The sequence below is a fragment of the Enhydra lutris genome, unplaced genomic scaffold (assembly GCF_002288905.1).
Source record: "Enhydra lutris kenyoni isolate GAN:26980312 unplaced genomic scaffold, ASM228890v2 scaffoldscaffold3, whole genome shotgun sequence".
NCBI classification, from domain to species: domain Eukaryota; kingdom Metazoa; phylum Chordata; class Mammalia; order Carnivora; family Mustelidae; genus Enhydra; species Enhydra lutris.
Window position 1 is genome coordinate 30,451,777 of NW_019154087.1, and position 23,316 is coordinate 30,475,092.

Below are 23,316 nucleotides of genomic sequence, written 5' to 3' on the forward strand. Positions count from 1 at the left end.
CCTAAGACAATGAAAGAATGGGGGGGGGCGCGCGGGGAGGGAGAGAGAGAGAGAGAAAAGGAGAGTGGGGGAGAGAGGCGGAAGTAAAATGAGAAAGTTCTACAATTCTGGATATTGCTATGAAACTGTGTTTACAGAGACTTACTTTCTTGTCTCCAAATCAGAGGTCAAAAAATCAATGCATCCCTCATTCTGAGTAATCTTTATCAAAGATTAGGTCTCACTGACTCAGTAAAATCCCAGAACATAAACTCTGCAGTGAAGTAACCTACTTTTGCAATATTAAATCCCAGCCTAAAAAGAAAAAATATGAGGCAGCTTGAAGAAAGTTAACTCATGCTTTGTCAAACATTTAAAGACAAGTGACTGGGTATTTTCTGATGTAATGAGTAACGTTTTCACCTTCTGATTTAAGATACAATACTCCTCTGACTTTATTGTCATTTTCTTAAAACAGGTTCTTTATACTAATGTCAAGTAAAACATGCCTGGATATTATCCTGAGAAAATACAAATTCCTCTTTGGATTTGAAACTTTCCACTCCAGAGATAGGATTTAACCTCACTGAGCTACACTGAAGTATATGCATTATAATTTGATGACTATCTGACCAGGCTCCTTGGAAACTTATTTGCTTATACCTGGAAATACCACATGATGGTGCCAGTTAACGAAAACAGGTGTATGACCAAAACACTTTCCTCTGAGCTCCTTGCCTTTGCCTAACATACTTACTGCCCTTGCAATTGGTTCCATGTGATCAGAACTTCATTGTTATTCCATGAGGATGACAAAAACAATACCTTACATCTGTATAGCTCTCTAAGATACACAAGGTATTTTGTGCTAAATCGTCTCAATTCTTAGAGCAGCCCTGGGGAGTTGGCAGGTTCAAGAACGTCATTTCCACTTTACAGAAAAGGCAGCAAAGTACCATGTTATAAAGCAGTCTGTGAGCTGGATTCAGTGACTCACTCCTAAGTGACTGCAATCTGGCAGAAATAATGGGATGTCACTCCCAAGATCAGGTTATGAAAAAGACTGGAAGGATCCAGAAAGGAGGTATCCTTCAGTGAGGCCCCAGGACACACAGGCCCCACTACCACTGCCTCACTGCAACCCCTAATCCCAGCAGAGAACTGGTTGAGAAGAAAGATGAAGGGAACACATGAGCCTCTGGGTGAGAAGTCCTAATCATGCCACTGGATCTTCATCATGACCACAAGCCTACCATGGGGACCAGTGACAGTGAGGGCACCAATCTGCCAGCACTAAGCTTGTCTGAGCTATGCTTTCCTCAGACAGCCTGAGCACAGAACCTGAAGGGGCAGAACAGCTCCTGAGGTTAGTGTCAGACAAACTCTGTCATATAACTAGCTTGTGACTTTAGACAAGGATCAGTCTGCTCTTCTACATAATGGGGACAGCACTTACCTCACACGTTGTGGAGAATTAAACATATACCTGTGTCTGTCTCAAAGTGAATGGCTCTACTTCTTCTTTCCTCCACCTGGACCCTCACCAAGCAAGCTCCGCACGGTGGAGACTCAGGACTGTCAACAACACCCCCCTTGATAGAGTCTTTCATTGAAAGGGACTGGGATTCAAGTACTTGAGCATCTACTGAGAGCAGAATTAGCAGGCAGAAAGGATTGCCTTCTCGACAACCCTTACAAGTCTCAGTTCTCTACATGATACTAAATTGAGCTTGAGATGGGACAGAAGTGGAAATAAACCAAAAAGAAAATAAACAGAGCAGACTACTAATCTGATCATGAATAACCAAAAGTAAATAAAAATACAATTAAAAGACATTACAGCAACCCTTTTTCTCACCTTCACAAATCATTGGCTCAATTGTAAATACGTGGCCCGCTTTCATCACTCCAACTGCTTTATTTTCTGAAATTAAAGAAAATAAAATTCTCAAAACATAGCAAAAACTCAACAGTGTGCTCCTGAACAGCTCATTGGTAAGAGTACACATTGTGCGTGAATATGAGAGTATTTTTCAGGACCATCATGAGAAACACAACTATGAATTCCAGTATCCAGACCTGCCATCCTCCAAAAAAGGCTAAAAGGTAATAATTGGGACAGATCTTTGGAGACAATGTCAGACAAAAATGGAGAACCAGGTTAAAGTTCAAATTCAAAAACAAGAACGGATGTGAACATCAGCAAACGAGAGGCTGCACTTGCTCTGCCTGACCACCAGATGGCAAAGGCACTGGCTTTCAGGCTGCTCTCACCCCGGGGACTTCAGGAAAGGACACTTCTGGAGATGCAATCTGGAAATCGCATCTACTAAACACCATTCTTCCTGGGTATGGGCTCATCTCACCCACATGTTTTTACCTGCACATCTTCCTTGTGAATAGCTACCATGCTGCTCCCCACTATCTTAGGTATTGCCAAAATACACTTACTGCAGATTTTAAAATCAGGAGTTTGTAAATGGTCATAAAATCTGAGAGGCAAAACATAATTTTGACTTTCTATTTCTAATCCCATGAACCTTCTTTCCTAGTGACTGCAATTTACTACATATAAAGAACTGGTCACAATCCCTGGAGATATATGTATTTTTTTAATGTCCAGAGTGTCAGTGTGGTGTCACAGAGAGGAAAAGGATAAAGGCCTCTGGGGCCGAGCTGTCCCACTGCAGCCAGCGCACTAAGCCAAGGAGTGTTTGCAAAGAAGCCAGTCAGAATGGTATCCGCTCAGAGTATAAAAAAGTGAGTCAATCTCAAAGACAAAGTATGTAACAAATCTCGATCATTTTTACATTGACCCAATGTTGAAATACTGCCACTGTGAATGCAATGTATTAAATAAAATAGACCATTAAATTAGTTTCACCTATTTCTTTTTACTTTTTTATTATGACCGCAAGAAAGTTTTAAATTACATATGTGCCTCATAATACATTATGAGCAGACAGTGCTGATACAGAGAAATCTAGTTCCACTCCTGTTTCTGCCACTGACTCATTATTCTAGAAAAGTTACAACTCCCACTCAACTTGACTCATGGTTTCAGTTTCTCAACATACCTCATTCAGCAAATGTACCTTATCTGATTGACTATAGTACTGCAGATACTATACTAAGTACTTTTTTAAAAGCTGTACCTGCTCTACCATCTACCTCAAAGAATTACTGTAAAATACATTCTAAATATAGGGTATTATCATCATCACTTCCCAACCATGATGACTTAAAGGACATCACTCTAAACTAACAAGGACTTCTCTTACATAGAGGGGGTGGAAGGAAGTTACACAAAATTTCCTAGTTTCACCTTCAGTCGGTTAGGAATATGGAACGACAAGCCAAAGCAGGGATCATTTACATTTCAAAAGGTCTCCTCTTTACAAAGACAGTTTTCTTTTACACTTCCCTAAAGTGATCACAACCTATTCTAATTTACATAAACCCAATTTACACTGGAGTTTTCATAAATGTTTCAAATTTATGAAACAAGTACATGCCTGGTCCTTGCTTCTTTTTCCAGAATCATTTTTTACTAATTAAATGGTTTTATGTGCTTTATGGACACAATCATCACTGACCCATATCCCCTTCTCCCATAAATTCTATCTTCTTCAGTCTCTCTTTATATAATCCATATCTAAACCTGAGTTTGTCAATTCAGTAAGTAAAGGGACTTTTTCCACCCCCTCCCCTGCACACGCTCTTTTTACACACATATACAAACATACGCCTGTATCACTGTAATCGCACCAGCTACTTCCATTCTGTTAATGGAATGCACATTGGACCACTACAGGGCCTCCCAGGAAGGAATTAAGCTAGTAACTTACTTTCTGTTGCTAGTTTTTATTTCAAGCACAATTCACAGCTTAAATAAGAACTCTGTGGTCTGCTAGTAAATGTTTGTTGATATATATCAAATGCTGTGCTCTAAACTACTTCCCCAGCTTCTCCCGCTGAGAGGCTTCTCACTCATTTCCCTTTTCTTCACAACGACTGACACCTAGGATTTTCCAGCTTCACATCTCAACTGCAGCAACTGTGCATCGGGCTGGCTAGCCTGAGTCGCTCACACCTGCAATACATTCTAGATATCACTGCCAAACCTGTCCTCCTGAAATAGCACTTCACCTTGTCATTCTGCTCAAAAATGTTTTTGCAAATCCCTGCAAATGAAGTCAATTATCTTCGGTCTGGAACTGCCTACTGCTAACTTTTAACACAAAATACTCAGCCCCAGCTTATCTTGTCTCTATTCAGTCTCAACCTCAAGCATCCGCTCATGATACCCTATACCTGGAATGTTCTTCCTCATCTTCTCCACTGAACCAAAATTTCAGTGGTTCTGTATTTCTCTCACAGGACCTGCCTCCAACTACTTCAGTCCTCACCAGGCAGCACAAAGTACAGAAATAAAGACTGCCTCTAGAAAGACAGAACCCAGGTACCAATCCTAGCCCTATAATTTATTTACTAGTCTGTGTGAACCTGAATAAAGTTACTTCTCTAAGCAAATAATCAATCAATCTTTCTTTCTCTCCTTCTTTCTTTCTTTCTTTCTCTCTTCCTTCACAGTCTGCTCTTTAAAATAGGGTTAATGGTGCGCCTGGGTGGCTCAGTCAGTTAAGCATCTGACTTTTGATCTCAGCTCAGGTCTTGATTTCAGGGTCATGAGTTTAAGCCCATGGTAGGCTCCACACCCAGTAGAACTTTATAAATAAATAAGTAAGGCTAAGAAATTATTCAGAGTGGTTAGAGCAAATGAAATAATGTATATCATCATCCTCATCATGATCATTCTAAAAGTTAACATTAAGTGCTCCCCACATATTCTCTGTCTCACTCCTACGAACCCTTCTCAGGGAGGTGCCATTCCCTATTGTTCAAGACAAGAAAACTGAAGCACAAGAAGCTGTGTGCAAGTGTCTACATAGCAACAACTCATACATACATATTAAAATTCCTTCTCAAAAAAAAATATATAAAAAACAAAATTCTTTCTCAGGTCACATAGTGTAGACAGTTTTCCTTTTTAGCACTAAATAGCAGACTTATTCCTGCATACCCTGGCTCTCCAAGAGAAAAGGTTTCTGGAAGACATCAACTGTCCCACACTTCCTTTGATAGTCTATCCAACACCACTCAACTTGAGGAAAAGTACTCTGTTTATTCCCCTGAATTTATACCAACAAATAGTAGTATCTGACGTATAGTACAAAATCAAACCAAGCCAAACCAGTTTCATTTAAGGAATCAGAATAATGATAGCTAGACCCATGGCAGAGGCTATTAGCTGTTCACCAAAACTAGTTTACTTTTCTTCTGAGTACTCAGCTAGATTCCATTTCCCAGCCTCCTCTGCAGTTAGCACAGCCTTGTGACTGCATTCCTGCCAATGAGAAGTCAATGTAGTAAGAGATTTATGCCAATTCCAGACTGGTTCATCAAAACCTTCCAAACATACCCCTTCTTCCAAACATACTCCCCGTCCTTCCCAGTATCTACAGATTGGAAGAGTAACCTGAAGTGACAGATAAAAGATAACAGGACCTGGATCACAGAGTAACTGCCCTGCCACCACCCTCAACAGTTTGCAAACACACACTGGACTGTTACTTGAGCAAGATACAAATGTGTGCTAGGTATGAGCAAGTATACATTTTGGCGGTCCACGTCTAACAGCTTATAGGTAAAAGTCAGTACAAAATAGTAGGTCCCGTTCAATGTCTAAATAAATATGAGCTGAATAAATGGCTAACAAAGACCAAGTGTTTGGAGAGTACTTACTGGCATAATGGGGTACATTGGGGGCTGTATGAAAAAGCTTGTGGATTCCATGCCCACAATAGCTTCGAACTACTGAAAACCCATTTGCTTGGGCGTGCTTCTGAATAATGTTTCCCAATTCTCTGTATCGAACACCAGGTTTCACTGAAAGGAAAAAAGAAGAGTCATGACGAAGAGTAATAATAACTAATATTTACAGAGCAACTACTATCTATGCGCCAGCAACCTTTCTAAATGCTTTACATGCCTCCATTATACGCTTCCATGTAAACAAATTATGTACAAAACTTTCAGATGAGGAAACCAAGGGACAGAGACTCTGTACCACCAGTAAATGGTGAAGTTGAGATTCAAACCAGTAGCACCTGTCTGTACTCCATCCTTCAGTGTAGAAAAGGACATATAGGTGCAGTACGAAGGGCTTGGGGAGACACACCTTTTGTTTTCTTAATAAACAAAAGAAGGGAAAACGTGCATGTCTTCCTCTCCTTCTCTAAGGTCAAGTGTGCTGCTCTTTTGAGAGAGAGAGATGAGGGTGCAGCAGAGGAGGTGGCACAGGAGAGAGAGAATCTTAAAGCAGGCTCCATACCCAGTGCAGAGAGCCCAACACAGGGCTTGATCCCATGACCCTGAGATCATGACCGAGGATGAATTCGAGAGTTGGATGTTTAACTGACTGAGCCACCCAGGTGCCCCAAGTGTGCTAGTCTTTTAAAGTAAGCAGAAGAGGTAAGAAAGGAGAGAGCACTGGGAGAAAAAGGAATGTCCAGAAAGTAACTTGACTTGTCCTCAGTTTCAGTCTGATCAATTTCTCAAAGAATTACTTCCCCTGGGCTTCTTTATCCCCATAAAAGTGACCCTAAAATTATTCAGAGCTGCCTCTGAACTCTGAACACAGTCCGACAGGTATGGTATAGAAAGATACTTCTTGGGCACCTGTGTGGCTCAATCAGTGAAGTCTCTGCCTCTGGTTCAGGCCATGACCCCAGGGTGCTGGGATAGAGCCCCATATCAGGCTCCTTGCTCAGCGGGGAGCCTGCTTCTCCCTCTGCCTTTGCCCCTCCCCACTCTCAAATATAATCTTTTAAAAAAAAAGATACTTCCTATTACATATTCTTGCTCTGCTTAATTTTTATGACTTTTACCACTGTTTCAATCAAAATTAAAACAAACGAAGTGGTTCCCATTGCTGTTCTGGCTCCCCTAGCACTGAGACCCCAGGAGCTGGGCCCTGTCAGACTCCTGGGGAACCTAGCCATGGTTCTTGGGGTCCTCAGACTCCGTACAGTCTCCTACTCTGCCTACCTGATTTACAAGCTGAGGTTCAGATACAATATATCTCCTCCAGCCAAGCAAATCTCTGGGAAAATAGCTCTAATAATCATTTCAGTTAATATATACTTGCTCTTAAGTCTATGCTCCAGATGTACTTTTTTGGGGGTGGGGAGGGTAGTTTGTTAATAATTTTGAGGAACCATGCTGACTTTCATAATGATTTGCTTGCATTCCCATCTGAGACTTCCTATCAGTCCCAGTCAGGGGGAGGGAAAGCAAAATTTTAACTCATTTTGCACAATATACAAAAAGAAAATCCCTGTTCAAAAATAATGAGCAAGGAGAAGAGAAGAGATTCCTCCCTAGTTCTCAAACCCGAGGCAGTTCTCACGCCAAGGATGCACCTCATTAAAATCCAGAGACATTTCTGGCTGTCACAAGTAGGAGCAGCCGTGCGACTGGTGTCCGGCGGGTAAAGACCAGAAACGTGGCTAAGCATCCTATGATGCACAGGACAGGCTCCACAACAAAGAACTCTCAGACCCCAAATACCAGTAACGGAGAGGCTGAGAAGCCCTATCCTAGAAGGAGAATGTCAACACAAGTGAAGCTCTCTACTATGCCGCACCACACTCAGCTGCCAAGTTAACAGAAAATAGGGGGCAAGAATGATACACATGGTATTAATAGCACTTTCCAGAGATCAGGCAACTTTTATTCCTTCCTGGCTACTGTTATGAAGACCTCGGTTTCTGATAGCTTCTTGGCAAGTTTCATTCCCGAGTCTTCATAAACCAACACTTTTACTGTCTGGTTACTTAAATCAACTCACAGAAAAGCAAAAAGGTCATAAACATTGAAGACATAATCTGGCAGAAACCTTAAAAGTTATTTTAAACTCCAACTTCCACAAATGAGAAGCTAAACACTAAAGAATATTAGATTTTAAATAATCCACAATGAATAATAAGTAAAAAGAAATCTCATACCCTCTCATACACGGACACCTGAGAATATCACGTTTTCATTTCTCATTCCTCCAAATTTATTAGTAAAAATCTCATCATCTCCCATGCATGTTAAAATAGACTCAAAACAATAACAAATCTATGTCATTAGAGATAACTATGTGTTTGTCAAAAAACCTGGTCATGTCCAATACTTTGTTGATGATGTATCAGGTTTATTGTGCAGGGGGTGGAGGGGGGTGAGGGGTGGCACAGATAATATACTAAACAATACAGCTAAAATGTTGTGGGTTTCAACTGAAAATGTTGTTTGCATGCAAACTGTCCTTTTAGTAACAGTCTGCTAGTATTCCGAACAAGCCATTCCTTCTCTCTTCTCCTAAGAAAGTATAAACAACAACCAAAAAAATATCTGTATGAGATGTTTGTATGGAAAAAGACAGCCTGAGCAAAAGCCTAGAGAAATATATTCACAAAAAAAAAAAAAAAAAAAAAAAAAAAAGTTATTATTCACTATAGTAGCAAGATACCTGGAAAACACCAAATTCCAGTAGGGGAATAGCTGTAGAAATGTTTACACTATGGAATATAATATATAGCCATTAAAAGAAGGGAGTAGATTTATGCATGCAGATATATACGCTAATTTGAAAAATTCATAAAGATCCTATTGAGAAAATATTAAATTACATACTACTACCAATACTATAACTCCATTTAACTTAACAAAACATACATACAGGTATATGTGGTCTGTCTGTCTGTTAATACACAGGGGAGAAAAAGATTAAATGTTAGAAGTAGGAAAAAACCTAAATGTTAAAAGTAGATTTAAAAAGACATCAAAAGGAAAGAGGTAAGTATAAAGGAAGATCATTCATTTTTCTCTCATAATCTAGCATCTTGTTTTTTTATGAGAACATAATACTAGGAAAAAAAACTGCACTCAAGAACTATACATTCCTCCGAATTTATCAGCCAAAGAAAAGGCTAATAAATCACAGAAGAGATAAAGGATGATAAGCAATCATCTGGTCCTGGTCCACCTCATCAAGGGATTCCCAAGTCACCTGTAAATCCATCACTGCTAAAATCCTAAGAAACTCAAGTTAGGGTAGAGGCAGAACTGGTAGGGACACGGAATGCAATAAAGAGCCAGGTGAGGCCCATCAACACAGAGCAGCTCCAGCGGGTGCCCAGCACAGACACTGACCTGCATCGATGGCTTGCATCAGGCACTCATACGTGGTCTGCACCAGCTTCCGCGCTCCCTCATCCACATCTCCAACAAAAAACGTCTCATTCAAGTCCCCATGATAACCGTTGCGATAAAGAGTGATGTCCACTGCAAAACAACGAATAAAAAGGCCACATTTGTTTTTTATTTCAAAATAGAAGTCACTTCTCCAACAAGGCAGCATCAAGCAGTTTCAGGAGCAAGACAATTACTGCATTCTCCAAGCAGACACTAAGGGATATATACAGTGACTTCCTGAAAAACACCCCTTGCCTGTAACTAAACTCACTGTGGAGAAAACGGAGTGGTCACACAGCACAAGCCAGATGGTGGGCTTCTATACATACAATAGTAATCAGATCATGGGCGGCAGAAGAAACCTACTGAGGACACGTTCGTGCAAGATCAGTAAGTCACATTAATAGCATTAAATGGAGAGTTATGCTACGTTTTGACATTAAACAGAAAATACTTTCACTTACCATCTTCAACGAGTTCTTCCTCCTCCAAGCACATCCATAAATAGAAAAGCTTATGCTATTCTATATTTGTTTTTTCAAAAACTCATCTGCCTTCTCCTTATTTGTGAATATTCATCCCTCCCGTTGTCCCCATATTTAAGAGGACAGACTACTAGTATATAAAACACTAAATGTATACATTAAATTAGTATTTTTAAACCATGAATTTTCAACCAACCTACAAGATCACAATATAGTGTGTTGGCTAGCATGACACATATATTCCTGAAAAACCACAGACATTATGCATGTAATAAAAGTAACAGGGTTTGTACAAAAAAAAGAGTTCAGGCAGACCCCTCAACACCTATGGCATTTCATAAACAGCCCCCCTGACTGTTATAACCAGAATAAGAGGTGTCCGTTGTCTCTAGCACTGCACCCAGCCAGCATCGCGGGCACTGCATCCCCAGCAGCCTTCACCACTTGGGCTCATGCTTCCCGATCTGATACATAAGCCTTTGAAGATATCTGATTACTAAAGAGACCAAGTTCATCAATATTAAAAATGCCATCTAGGGATGCCTTTTTTGTCGCTATGTCTTTTAATCCCAGAGGGAAATGTCTTGGCAGCTCCTTCCTCTGCACTTGCAAGAGAGTTTAACACAGTGGTCCTCAGAGGCATGTTCTGAACTTTTTACATCAAGGAAGGCTTCTGTACTTCTGTAGGATTTTAGCTATTTTCTTAGGGTCTTCAGATGTTACTAAAAACTTCTTATCTGTAAGAAAACCTGCCCTGATCTCTTCAAAATCATCAGTGGACTAAAAGGAAAAGGGGAAAAATATCCCAGCTGAATGAACACTACTTCCACATTTCACTCATCTTTCACCTATTTATCATTCACATATGATAACTGGCATTAAAGAAATTCATGCTGTACCAAACATATACTAGAAGTATCTTAAAAGCAGTATCTTAAAATCATAAAAAACGTTTCCATATATTTAAGATTTCTTTTACATTTTAAATGCAAAAAAAGGGTAAGTCAAGACAGGAACAAAGTGAACAAAATGAAGTCACTATCAGATGTCCAAAATCTTGCTGCTGTTTCACTGATCGGGATAAAAATCACACTTACATATTTCTTACCATTAACAATATCACCTTCTTGCAAGGGCCGTCTGTCTGGAATCCCATGGCAGATCACTTCATTCACTGAAGTACAACAAGACTTTGGGAAATTATAATAATTCAGGGGAGAAGGATAACAGTTTCTTGCAATACATGCCTACAATAAAGTAAAATACAGAGAAAATAATTTGGAATGAGCAAAAGAAAAAAATTAATCAATATGCAATTAACCAGATTTTTTTTAAAGATTGTGTTTATTTATTTAGAGAGAGAGAGAGTAAGAGTGTGCCAAGTGGGGAAGGGGCAGAGGGAGAAGAAGAGAATCTCAAGCAGACTCCACAAGCACAGAGCCCAATGTAGGGCTCAAGTTCATGACCCTGAGATCAGGACCTGAGCCAAAATCAAGAGTCAGACGTTCAACAGACTGAGCCATCCAGGCACTGCAATTAGCCAGGTTTTAAAATTTGAAAAATGTGAAAAAATATGCTGCACAGATGCTAATGCTAATTTTGCTAATGAACTTAGTATTTTTAGAAATAGTAGTAAATGTCATCTTAAACAATATATACCAGGCTTTATGCAATCCAGTTTACTAATAATTGCAAAAGAAAAGCAAATTCACATATTACAAATACTTACAAATACAAATGTTATATATCTGAAGATTCTAGTTTAGAATTAACTACTTTTTATTAAAAATATATTATTTAAAATTAAAAGATAATTCTAAAGAAAATAATATGTACTTTTAATGTAATCATAATATCTTATACAACAACCCTATATCCCTGTGACCAAAAAAGGAATACCAACATAATTAAGAGATGAGAAAGTACTTTCAGATACATTTTAATCACTACATTCATATGGAACAACAAAGGAACCTCTAAGAAAACACTTAGGTTTTCCTTAACGAATCTTAGGTTACTTGGATATTTTTCCACAGTGGGAGTTATAGCATACATGCTTTCTCTTTCCATACTGCCACACAGTCTTCAGACTAGTAATTTTTAAGTAGTTGCATATAATATGATTTGTGAAATACACCAAAATTTTACTGCCGATTCCACTATTATTGGAAAATTTAAATTAAGTTTCCTCAATTACATAAAATGTTACAACCAATAACTACATTCCTGTCACTTTTCCCTTACTTAATGATATACTCTTATACTTCTCACAGCCAGTATAAATAATAGTTTACACAGCAAACTGTCTTGACGAAAAATGCCAACTCCATCACTTACGAGTTGTGTCTAACATTGGACAAGTCAATTAACCCCTTCCTCAGTTTCCTTTCCTATACAAGGGAGACAAGAGTGATATCTACTTCATGGAGCTGTTGCAGAGATTAAATAAGTTAGTAAAAGCAGCATGTAAAAGAGCACCTGAGAGCACCTGGGTGGCTCAGTCAGCTGGGCACCTGCATTCTGCTCAGGTCATGATCCCAGGGTCCTGGGATCAAGCCCCAAATCCGGCTCCTTGCTCAGCAGGGAGCCTGCTTTCTCCCTCTTCCTCTGCCCCTCCCCCCAGCTTGTACACACGCTCAATCTCTAATACATACACACACACACACACACACACATATATAAAGAGCACCTGAGCTATGACAAGTACACAAAATGCTATTACTGCATATTACATATTTTATAATATATGGAACAATTTCCCCAAATCGGAATTTGTAGTTTTTTTTTTTTTAATAAAAAATTTTACAAGCTGGGGTGCCTGGTGGCTCAGACGGTTAAACATCTGACTCTTGGTTTCGACTCATGTCCTGATTTCAGCATCTCAGCGAAATGGAGCCTCGCTGCTGGGCTCCGTGCTGGGCAAGGAGGCTGCTTGGGATTCTCTCTCCCTCTGTCCCTCCACCATTTGCACACATGGGTGTGCAATAAATAATTTTATGAACATTTTTATGGCTCAAGACACACTGTCAAATTTCTTTTCAAGAAGGATGTCCCAATTTACAGTAGCACCACCATGTAAAGAAGTACCAGCTTCATCTTCTCCATAAAGGCAGTGGAAATAAACATCTTTAAAATACTGAACTAATTCAGTAGGTCTTCATGATTTGCTTTTGTTTGATTACCATAGCAGGTTTAATTAGTTTTCCCTGTGATTTATTAGCTAATTATTGTTCTTCTCTTGTGAACAATCTACTCATATAATGTGTGCATTCATTACTACTCATGTACTAAGGTCTCTCCATGATGGATAGGCAATCTTTATAAAAAGATACCCTGTATTATATTTACTACAAACACTGTTCTATTTACTGCTTTGTTATTATAGATATGAAAGGGAACATTTTTCTACTAATCTAGTTTCAGATGTTGTATTCTTATTTCAGAATACTTAATGTATGTAGTGGCATGGTTTATTTAAAGCACTAGCGTTAAAAAAATAAAGCACTATAAATTTGTAAAATTACCACTTTATAAAAACTAAACTAAACATTATAAAATGTGAGATTTCAGAAACAAGATATTTCAAGCTCACCTCAGACGTAAATATCACAGACACTTAAAAATGGGAATAAAGACTTGAATATTTTCTATATTGAAATAAAGCAAGAATCTGCTTTCAAATTAGCTATGTTAATTTAGATATTACTTTTGACATTTAGAACTTAAGTTTACTTAATTTTTAGAAGCCTAAAACATCTAATAATGTGAAAAACATTTTCAAAAGTAGAGTTCTTACTAAGTGTACAGCATGATCTATTTCTTCAGTAGTCACACCGGGTTTAATCATGCCAGCAGCAATGTCCAACACTTCTCTAGCAAGCTGTAAAAAAAAAATATTTAATACATTCAAGAAGAAATGAAACAGAAAGAGGAATCTGTATGTTGTACTATCTTAGGTTTTGTGAGAGAATCGTACCCTAAATATTATAGTCGTGAATTTTCATTTTTAAAACCATTTCCATTTCTAATGTCCATCAATCAACAAATGTGTGTATATAAATATATAGATAAAATTGGGCTAACTAGCTTAATAAGTAAGCATGCCTGATTTCTATGTGAAAATGCATATCCTAGGAATCTAAATAATAATCAACTAGTGGAAGTTAAGTCTTCTCACATTTTTATACTTCCTAGTTACAGCAGCTTCCCATTATCTCTAGGGACACCTGAAACCAAACTGTACTGAAACCAACATATGCTATGTCTTCCTACACATATAAACCTATGATAAAATTTAATTTATAAATAAATGACAGTGAGACATTAATAACAATAATAGAATAATTCTAACAATATACTCTAATAAAAGTTATATGAATGTGATTTCCCTCTCTCAAAATAGCTTGCTATACTGTACTCACCCTTCTGGGGATGATGTGAGATGATAAAATGCTGTCATGATGAGATAAAATGAAGTGAACAACACAGGCACTGTGATGTAGCACTAGGGTACTAATGACCTTCTGACAATACATCAGAAAAAAGATCAACTGCCTCCAGACCGTGGTTGACCACGGATAACTGAAACCATGGAAAGCAAAACCACAGATAAGGGTGAGCTACTATATTCCATGGCTTTAACGGAGGCTTTAACTTAAAGTTATATAAAGCCTTAAACTTTGCCTTATTGTTAAGATGAATCACAAAAATAAAATAACAAAATACCACGAATACCTGGTTCTTTTAAAAAAAAGAAAAAGTGTCAAAAAATTGACTTCCAACTAAGCTAGATTACCTGCCATATTATTTTTCAAATAGGCTATCCAAGCTATCGATGTAGAAAACAATAGTTGCATAAAATTATATGTTAACGCTAGTTTAAAGAAAAGTAAGTATGGCTAGCCAAAGTCTAATAATATAACAACTGCTACCTTTATACATCAACAAATCATTGACTTCATGTCTAATTACTCCATGTCCACTTAAACATAGCTTACCCCATGGGGAAAAAAGTAACTCTTACCCTACATACAAGTCGCATCCCTTCTATATCTTCAGATGAGAGTAATTTAATTTGAGAAGTACCTTTAAGAGCCTGTTCAGATTCAGACATTCCTAAAAAAGAGAATCAGTAAGAAAAGCCAAAATGAATGGAAAGATGTAGTTTTATTAGCATAGTTGTCTTCCTGACAAAACAGTAATCGTCAAGTCTCATTACTTCACACAATGGTATCTCATTTTAGAGGGTCCAGGTCAGGTATTTTTTAAAAATATTTCCAACATGAAAAGAAAATTTGCTAAACAAACAGAAGAAAGAATTCTAAAGAACAAACTCCCAGATCAGAAATCAGTCAATGTGGGATACTTATCACATACAGGCAATATGCTGGTAAGGTCAGTAAATGATTCACACTTAAATAGTCCTATGCAATTTACAAATTGCTGTCATGATCATCAACTAATGAAGCAATTATACACCAACAACTGATGAATGATTATACTCATTGATTTTTTTAAACAAGAACCTAAGTTGGTGTTTTTCAAACTGTAGCAACTAACATCTTTTTAAAGTAAATACATGGAACAGAAAATATTAGACTAAATCATATAGAACAGGAGTAAGAGCTGTTGTGGAATGTTTGTTAATTTACACACACACACAATCATGTTATAAAATCCATTTCTCATCCTAGGTCATAGTCAAAAAAGTTTGAAAAATACCGCCCTAAGAATCTTAATAAAACTAGCTTAATTCAAATTATTCATACATTTGAAAAGTGTCACAGTCAGTATAATGGTTATTTCAAAACTTGACAAAAGAGAATATAATAAACCATAAACTAAGCTTTTTTATAAATGATTTTTAAAATCCCAAATAAAGTCTTATCAAACTAAAATACAGCATGATTTAAATGAGATTCACAGTGGAAAGGGAAGGATAGTTCAATAGTAACAACTCTATTAATATAATTCATCAGGGCCACAGATTAAGAGAGGAAAGATAAACGATCATCTTCAAAGATAATTCTGATAACATGACCAACTAACACCTTAACATGACAAATACAAATCATTTTTTTTTTTAAAGATTTTATTTATTTATTTGACAGACAGAGATCACAAGGAGGCAGAGAGAGAGGAGGAAGCAGGCTCCCCGCTGAGCAGAGAGCCCGATGTGGGGCTCGATCCCAGGACCCTGAGGTCATGACCTGAGCTGAAGGCAGAGGCTTTAACCCACTGAGCCACCCAGGCGCCCCGACAAATACAAATCTTAAGCTAAGAACCATCATCATGGGATGCCCACTTGTCAGGAATATTATTTAACAATGTTCTGACAGTACTAACAAATGTAATTAAACAGGAGAAAGAAGTATAAATCTAGAAAGAAAAGAACAAAATCCTCACCACTTTTAGATATGATTATGTGACCCTAGAACGAGGGAATATCTGATAAATGACTACAAATAAGAATGCAGCAGTTGGCAGAATATCAGATAAATGTATCAAAGTCAATTAACTTTCCTACATACAAACCATTGCTACAAAATACAGAAGATACTATTCCTAAGAATAACTAAACAAGATAAAGTATCTAGGAATAAATAATAAACAACCAAAAAAAAACAAAAAAAACCCTAATGAAAAAATTGAAAACACCACTAAAAGACATAGAAGGAGACAAAGGAGAAAAACACCCTACTCTTGGGTAGGAATACTTAATATTGTAAAGGTGTGAGTTCTTCCAATATTAATCTACAAATTTAATGCTATCCCAAGAAAAATGGCAACAGGGTATTTTTGGGAACCAGACAAACGGATTCTAAATTTCACATGGAAAAACGTAATAAAATAAAATAAATTTCACATGCAAGAATCTCGGGAAAATTCTGAAAAAAGAGGAAAGGTGGCACACCAAGGCTTACCAAGTATTAAAACATTATATAGCAATAATAATTAAAAGAGTTTGGTGGGGAGCCTGCGTGGCTTGGTGGGTTGAGTTAATGCCTTTGGCTAAGGTCATGATCTCAGAGTCCTAGGATCAAGCCCCACATCAGGCTCTCTGTTCAGCAGGAGCCTGCTTCTCCCTCTCATGCTCCCTCTGCTCTCCCTCTCTCTAATAAATAAATAAAATCTTAAAAAAAAAAAAAAAAGTTTGGCAATGGCACATGATTAGACAGTCAATGAAACAGATCAGAAACCAAAAACAAACCCAGACATGTAAGAATTAACTATAAAAATATAGATTGCATTTTACAATCAATTAAAAGACAACTGATTTGCTTAAACACTAGTGATATGACAACCAAATATTCTGACAGAAAAATTTAAGTTGCATCCCTGTTTAACACCTAATAATAAATGATAAAAGCACCAAAAATCTTATCATACACAAAAAGAGTGAAACCACGAAACAGTGGAAGAAAAGACAAGAAAAATATTTTTTATAATATCTAAACCAGAAAGGTCTTTCTGGTTCATCAAGCCATAGACACCTTGAAAGAAAACACTGATAAATTTTATTACGGAAAAATGTTTCAAGTCTGTCATAAATGTAATGTTACAAAGACAAAAATGTAAATATTCAGTTGGGAAAAAACATTTATTGCACATCAAGGGATTATTTTTCTTAATATACAAAGAGCACTTACAACTCAGAATAGAAAAAACTACAAATCTAAGGGGGGGAAGCCTAGGAATATGAACAGACAGATCAAGAGGAAAAAAAATAAAAATGACCTTTAACATATAAAAAGATGCTCAACCTTACAATTTAAGAATATAAATTAACAGTATCAATTAGCACAAATCATAAAACTTGGCAACAGTCAATACAAGGGAGAATATAGGAAAAGAAACCCCCATATGTTTTTAATGAGAGTAACAAATGGCAAATAGCTCTGAAATTTGTAGTAACTCTCAAAATTAAAAAATGCATGCATCCTTTGATCTACTCACTCACTTTAGCCAATTAACCTACAGAAATACTCTCACATGTTCACAAAGATGTAATTATAAGAACAGTTACTGCAGTCAAATTTTAAGAAGTAAAAACCTGAAAATAAACTAAACATGTATTAGAAGAGGCCTGGCTTACCCAACTATGACGCATCCACACAATGGAATATACCTCAGTCATTAAAAAGAAAGAGGTGGGTTTATATGGGTTTATACAGAATGTTTCCAAGAAGTATTGAGAATATCACAAGGCAAAAAGTGAAAAGGTGTATACGGTTTGTCCCTTTTGTGTGTAACTGGGGGTGGGGTATTTATATGCGTATACACATAAAATATCCCTAGAAATTGTCCCAAGAAACTGTTAACATTGGTTACCTATGGGGAATAGGACTTACTTTTCGCTGTGTAACATTTTATCCTATTAGAATTTACCTTGTCTTTTTTTTTTTAAACACAAATTAAAACTATACTCAAGTATACTAAGTACAGAGTAATGAAATTATACATCCTTAACAAAGTTCTTTCATTCAGACTGTCCTGTCCTTCAATTCATCTGAAATTGTGGAATTTAACTAAATTTTAAAATTATATTCATGGGACACCTGGCCTGGATGGCTCAGTCTGTTAAGCAGCCAACTCTTGCTTTTAATTCAGGTCAAGATCTCAGGACATTGACCCTGAGCACCACAATGGGCTCCATGCTCAGCCGGGGAATCTGCTTGTGGATTCTCTCTCCCTCTTCCTCTACCCCTCCCACTGCCTGTATGCACTCTCTCTCTTTCTAAGATGAATCAATAAATAAATCTTTAAAAAAAATAAAATTATATTCATAAGACATTAATACACCTCCCACTTCTTAGAGAACAAAGCAAAGCAAAGGTAGCTTAGCTTAGTAGATTAAACCACAGGAAAAGGATGATACTCAACATTTTAGACATGGAGAATCAGTAATGTCACACAGTCCAGCTGAAGCTATGTATGTAGGCCCTACAATCAGACTGCTTCACTAACCTGTGTTGCAAATTACATTATCTTCTCTGGGTTCCTCACTATCAATATCTATAAAATGGAGAAGACCATGGAACCCAACTCAGGGGTGGTCGAAGTATTAAATGGAGAAAGGAATACACGTAAAGAACTTAGCATGGTGCCTGACACATAGTCATGAAAAAATAAGTACCGATTATAGAATCAATCATCCTCACTACCATTTCTATTACTGCTACAGCCCAGAGTCTTTAGTTAGGCATTCAATCAAGGTCTCCACAAGCTGTTTTTTATCTAAATAGATAGTACATAATTAAGGTAGGAGGACATGTTAAAATCAAAACAATTTTTTAATTGAGAATTTGACAGAACAACACAAAATACATTATGTTAAATATACCCGTTAGCAGCTACATAAACAATGTTTTCAGAATTGGGTAGATTTCTAAAGGAAGGAAAGAAACTTTAATTGTTGCAAATGTTCTAGTGTGTCTCAGAAAAACATGTTTACATTTACTGGAAATTCAGCACTGAAACATTTCTACCAAAAAAACCCAAAACAAAACAAAAATGAAGAATCAGCACAGAATTTACCTAAAGGGTGATCAGCATAATCTGGTCTTTGAATATAACTTGGCACTGGCCTTGTTGGCATCTAAAAACATCAAAGAGGTTAGTTAAAACCAATTCAAATCTGGAAGTAACTTTCATTATTAAAATTTACTAACAAAGATAAAAAGTAGGGGAAAAAACACTAAAGATAAAAGTTCATTCATAAATATAAATGGGAAACAAGTTTTAAATGACATCTTAAATATCATATCTATTTCATGAAGACTAAGCCTTCCTTTCCTAGTGGCTAACGCCACTCCCTTTCTGAGGATATTTAAAAAAGGAGGAGAGCAGACAAGTTAGGATTTAAGATGACATGGACAGCAACATGCCCGTGTTGCTCCAAACAAACTAGCAAGCCAAAAACAGTAATAAAATAGTATCTCAAAGTATATCTACATCAATATGCTCCCATTACCTCTGCAGGTAGAATAAAGAGACTTTCTCATACTTTTTGTATTTTTCCAAATTTAAAAATAAAAGATGCACTCCTTTGATAAAAAGAACACCATCAGTAAAGAGTTTTTAAATACTTAAGGATGGCAAACAGATGTCAACTTAAGTCAACTCCTATGTTAAGATTCTTGAGGTCCACCTGCCAAGAACCATAGGAAGGACTGGGAGTGGCAGAAAAGCTGTATCTAAATTAAGGTGGATATATATCCTGCTTTAAAAAAACTAGGAAAATAGTAATATACACTATCATTGTGCAGGGCAGAAAATATCTATTCTACCTCATTTTTTTGAGATTAAAATGTTTTTAAGCCTTTCACCTAGAATTCTTTCTGCTTTGTCCATGACTGTCAATTATCCTAAATTCCAAGTACTACATCATAAAAGCTAAAGAGCTAGAATGCAAATTTGATCCCGATTGTGTGATTAATAACTGCAATATAAAACACATGTATCATTTTTAGGAAACTGAAAATTGTTTTAAAAGAAAGTAAAATTTGGGGCACCTCAGTCAGTTGAGTGTCTGACCTTGGCTCAGTTCATGATCTCAGGATCTTGGGATCGAGGCTGATAGCAACAGCAGGCTCCCTGCTCAGTGGGAAGTCTGCTTCTCCCTCTCCTCCTGCTTATCCTCTCCCTCTCTCTCTCTCTCTCTCTCTCTCTCAAATAAATAAATTAAACCTTTAAAAAAAAAAAAGAATGTAAAAATTTTTATTACCTTATTTACTCACCAGTGGGTAATGTGGTCTGAGTTTCCCAGTATATCGATAGCCTGCCCATGGATCAGTGTTAATATCACCTTCTACAGTCCAGGAAGACACTTCTCGCTTGGCCTTTTCATCTTCTAGGAGGTAGGCAGACAAGAAAAAAAGAGAAAGAAATACTTCAGCTGTCAAGCTACTGAGGACAAGAATACTTTATCACTTGTTTGGAAACCAAGCCACAGAGCCCAGGCATAAAAATCTAACAAACTTCCACCCTAACCTAAATCATCAAAGCTTCTGCTTTCTTGCTATGTTCACAACCCTATGACTCCTCAAAGATCTCAGTGTCTTGGGAGAAAAGACCCAAGCTAAACATATTCCAAGATTTTACAGAATATCAAACAGGAATAACTCAGAGAACTCCTTTTCCAAGAAAATGCTAAATGTATTCTCTCCACAATGTCAATTTATAGGAAGCCCATTTTTTGAAAATATAAAATCTTAAGCCTAGGCAAAACCTCCCAACTGAGAGCAGATGTTATAAATGGATTCTGTGCTCCTACTAAAAGAACAGATTCTAAATAGTTTCACACCAAATTTAAAGTAAAAAATAAAAATTTCCCACTTATTTGACAAAAAGCTTTCAGACTAGTACTTCAGAATGTTTTGAAAATTTTATAGTCATCATATGCCTTTTTTCAGAAAGGGAGTAATAGAAGAAAGTAGGAAAGTCAAAGATAAGAGGAGAGAACAATCAATAGAAAATTACTGAAAACTCAGTAGAAAGATTAAGAATCACACACACTCACTCTTGCCAGGTTAGCTATTAATACATAATGTTAATGCACCTGACTTCTTTGCATATGGAGAGACCCTCAATGTTGTTTGATGCCAGCACCCTGACTGCACCTCTCATCCACCAAGTAAAATAAAAGTAACCTAACTAAGACTTTTACATAGCAGAAATTCAAATCCCTCCTGCACCAAATCAACCTGAACACCTCCCAATGACACTGGTCTTCTCCTGTTTACTGTTAAGCTATCATAGCTTCTGAAAGTCAGATTTTAAAAAAATTTAAAAAACAAATCAAAGTCAGATTTCAAACAAAAATTTCTGAGGTCTGCAAGGAAAATAAGACTCCCCCTTTAAACAATCTAAACATCCAAAATTGGGGAGAATAGAGAGACTCACACAGTGTTAGGCTAACGAGGAATGGTGAAATGAGTGAAGGGGGTCCAAAAGTATAAACGTCCAGTTATAAGATCAGTAAGTTCTAGGCATGTCATATACAGCACGGTGATTAAGTTAACAACAACAAAAAGGCCATCGACACTAACTGACTCCTCATTTTATAGAGGAAGAAACTGAGGCAGTATGGCTCACAAGAGCAGAGACACGTAGCAATGCTGGCTCCCAGGACAACGCCCTCTCCACGGAGCCCATGGTCAACCTGGAATTGAAAGGTGGTTGAAGCACAATGGACAAGACTGCAAAAATACAGCCAGTCCAGTCACATTACTTTGGAAATGCAAAGTAATTGTAATTGTCACTAAAAATTGTGACAATCTAAAATCTACTGTATTATTTACAACTTTTACAGGTCAGTAATGCAAAGTAGTTGCATTCTTTGGAATGCAATTATAATATTATATATAAAGTAAAGGAATGGAAAAGAGTAAGACCAGAAAACAAAAATAAGAAGAGCAAAGGAAAAGAAAAGCTCTATCATGCTCCTGATTTTGAGATCTTTCTCCCCTCTGGAGTTCAAGAAAGCCACCGGAGGACATGAATGTCAATAGGAAAACTGTTACACATCCCAGGACAAAAACAGACTCCATTCATTACCCCCAGGGTCAAACATTTCAGAAAACAGTTCAAAATGCAGGCAAATGGATGCCTGCTTCAGCTATCAATTACATCAAGTGCTTTGTCTGAAATATAAACCTCAAGATTAATTTTCACCTGAAACCTAGGACAGAACAGCAAACAAGATGTAGGCTTTTTGGTCTGACAAACTGCAGGGAGTGTGGAAGGAAACAGAAGAGATGTGCAATCTTCCAAAGCTTCCTGATGATCTGTGTTCAGGCCCTTCCACAGTCTATTTTCAAAAGAGAATTAAAAGCAGACCTCCAAGGGACGCCTGGGTGGCTCAGTCATTAAGCGTCTGCCTTCAGCTCAGGTCATGATCTCAGCGTCTTGGGATCAAGTCCCGCATCGGGCTCCCTGCTCAGTAGGGAGCCTGCCTCTCCCTCTGCCCTCCCCACTGCTTGTGTGCATTCTCTCTCTCTATCTCTCTCAAATAAATAAATAAAATCTTTAAAAAAAAAAAAAAAAAGCAGACCTCCAACAGATAATATAACTCAAAGCTACCCGAATAAATTAAGACTGAATTATGTAATTTCTTTTCTAATCTCCAGGTATAATTTACTTAGGGAAATTGACACTTCAAAAGTAAGTTGGTTTACACTTTAGGATCAGTTTGCTCTAACCCTCAATGCTAGACACATTAACAGTGTCTACCTAGTAAGCATGAATTGTACTGGGGGGTTAGGAACAAAACTATTTACTCACTGGTCTTTGTCAAAAGACTGAAAACACAGGACAGTGTAAATAAACCTCTGTAGCTGTCTTCCAAACATTTCAATGCAAAAAGACCAGCCAGGTACACCACAGGTAGCGGCAAAGAGTAACCGGTATGCACAAAGTGTGATCCAAAGCACTGCACACCCAGGCCTCACTCTTGAAAAGGTCCTGCACAGGCGGCCCCCTCCTAGTCAGCGGATACAGAACTGCACCCATCTCAGCTTTGCCTGGGACAGGATTTTCTGCTCACAAT

The 23,316-nt window shown here is 37.4% G+C and overlaps 1 protein-coding gene across 2 annotated transcripts in view; it reads right to left on the reverse strand.

Annotated features, from left to right (window-relative positions):
* LOC111157617 (methionyl aminopeptidase 1) overlaps positions 1-23,316 on the reverse strand; it is a 66,431-nt gene that overhangs the window by 4,699 nt on the left and 38,416 nt on the right. The window contains exons 3-10 of one of the 2 annotated variants that reach the window (XM_022519196.1): positions 20,507-20,619; positions 19,305-19,365; positions 14,791-14,882; positions 13,564-13,647; positions 10,876-11,014; positions 9,241-9,372; positions 5,785-5,928; positions 1,838-1,903 (exon numbers count right to left, since the gene is read on the reverse strand). In XM_022519196.1, the coding sequence (XP_022374904.1) occupies positions 1,838-1,903; positions 5,785-5,928; positions 9,241-9,372; positions 10,876-11,014; positions 13,564-13,647; positions 14,791-14,882; positions 19,305-19,365; positions 20,507-20,619 (831 nt within the window). The remainder of the gene's footprint in view (positions 1-1,837; positions 1,904-5,784; positions 5,929-9,240; positions 9,373-10,875; positions 11,015-13,563; positions 13,648-14,790; positions 14,883-19,304; positions 19,366-20,506; positions 20,620-23,316) is intronic. The other variant, XM_022519202.1, reaches the window with a different exon arrangement.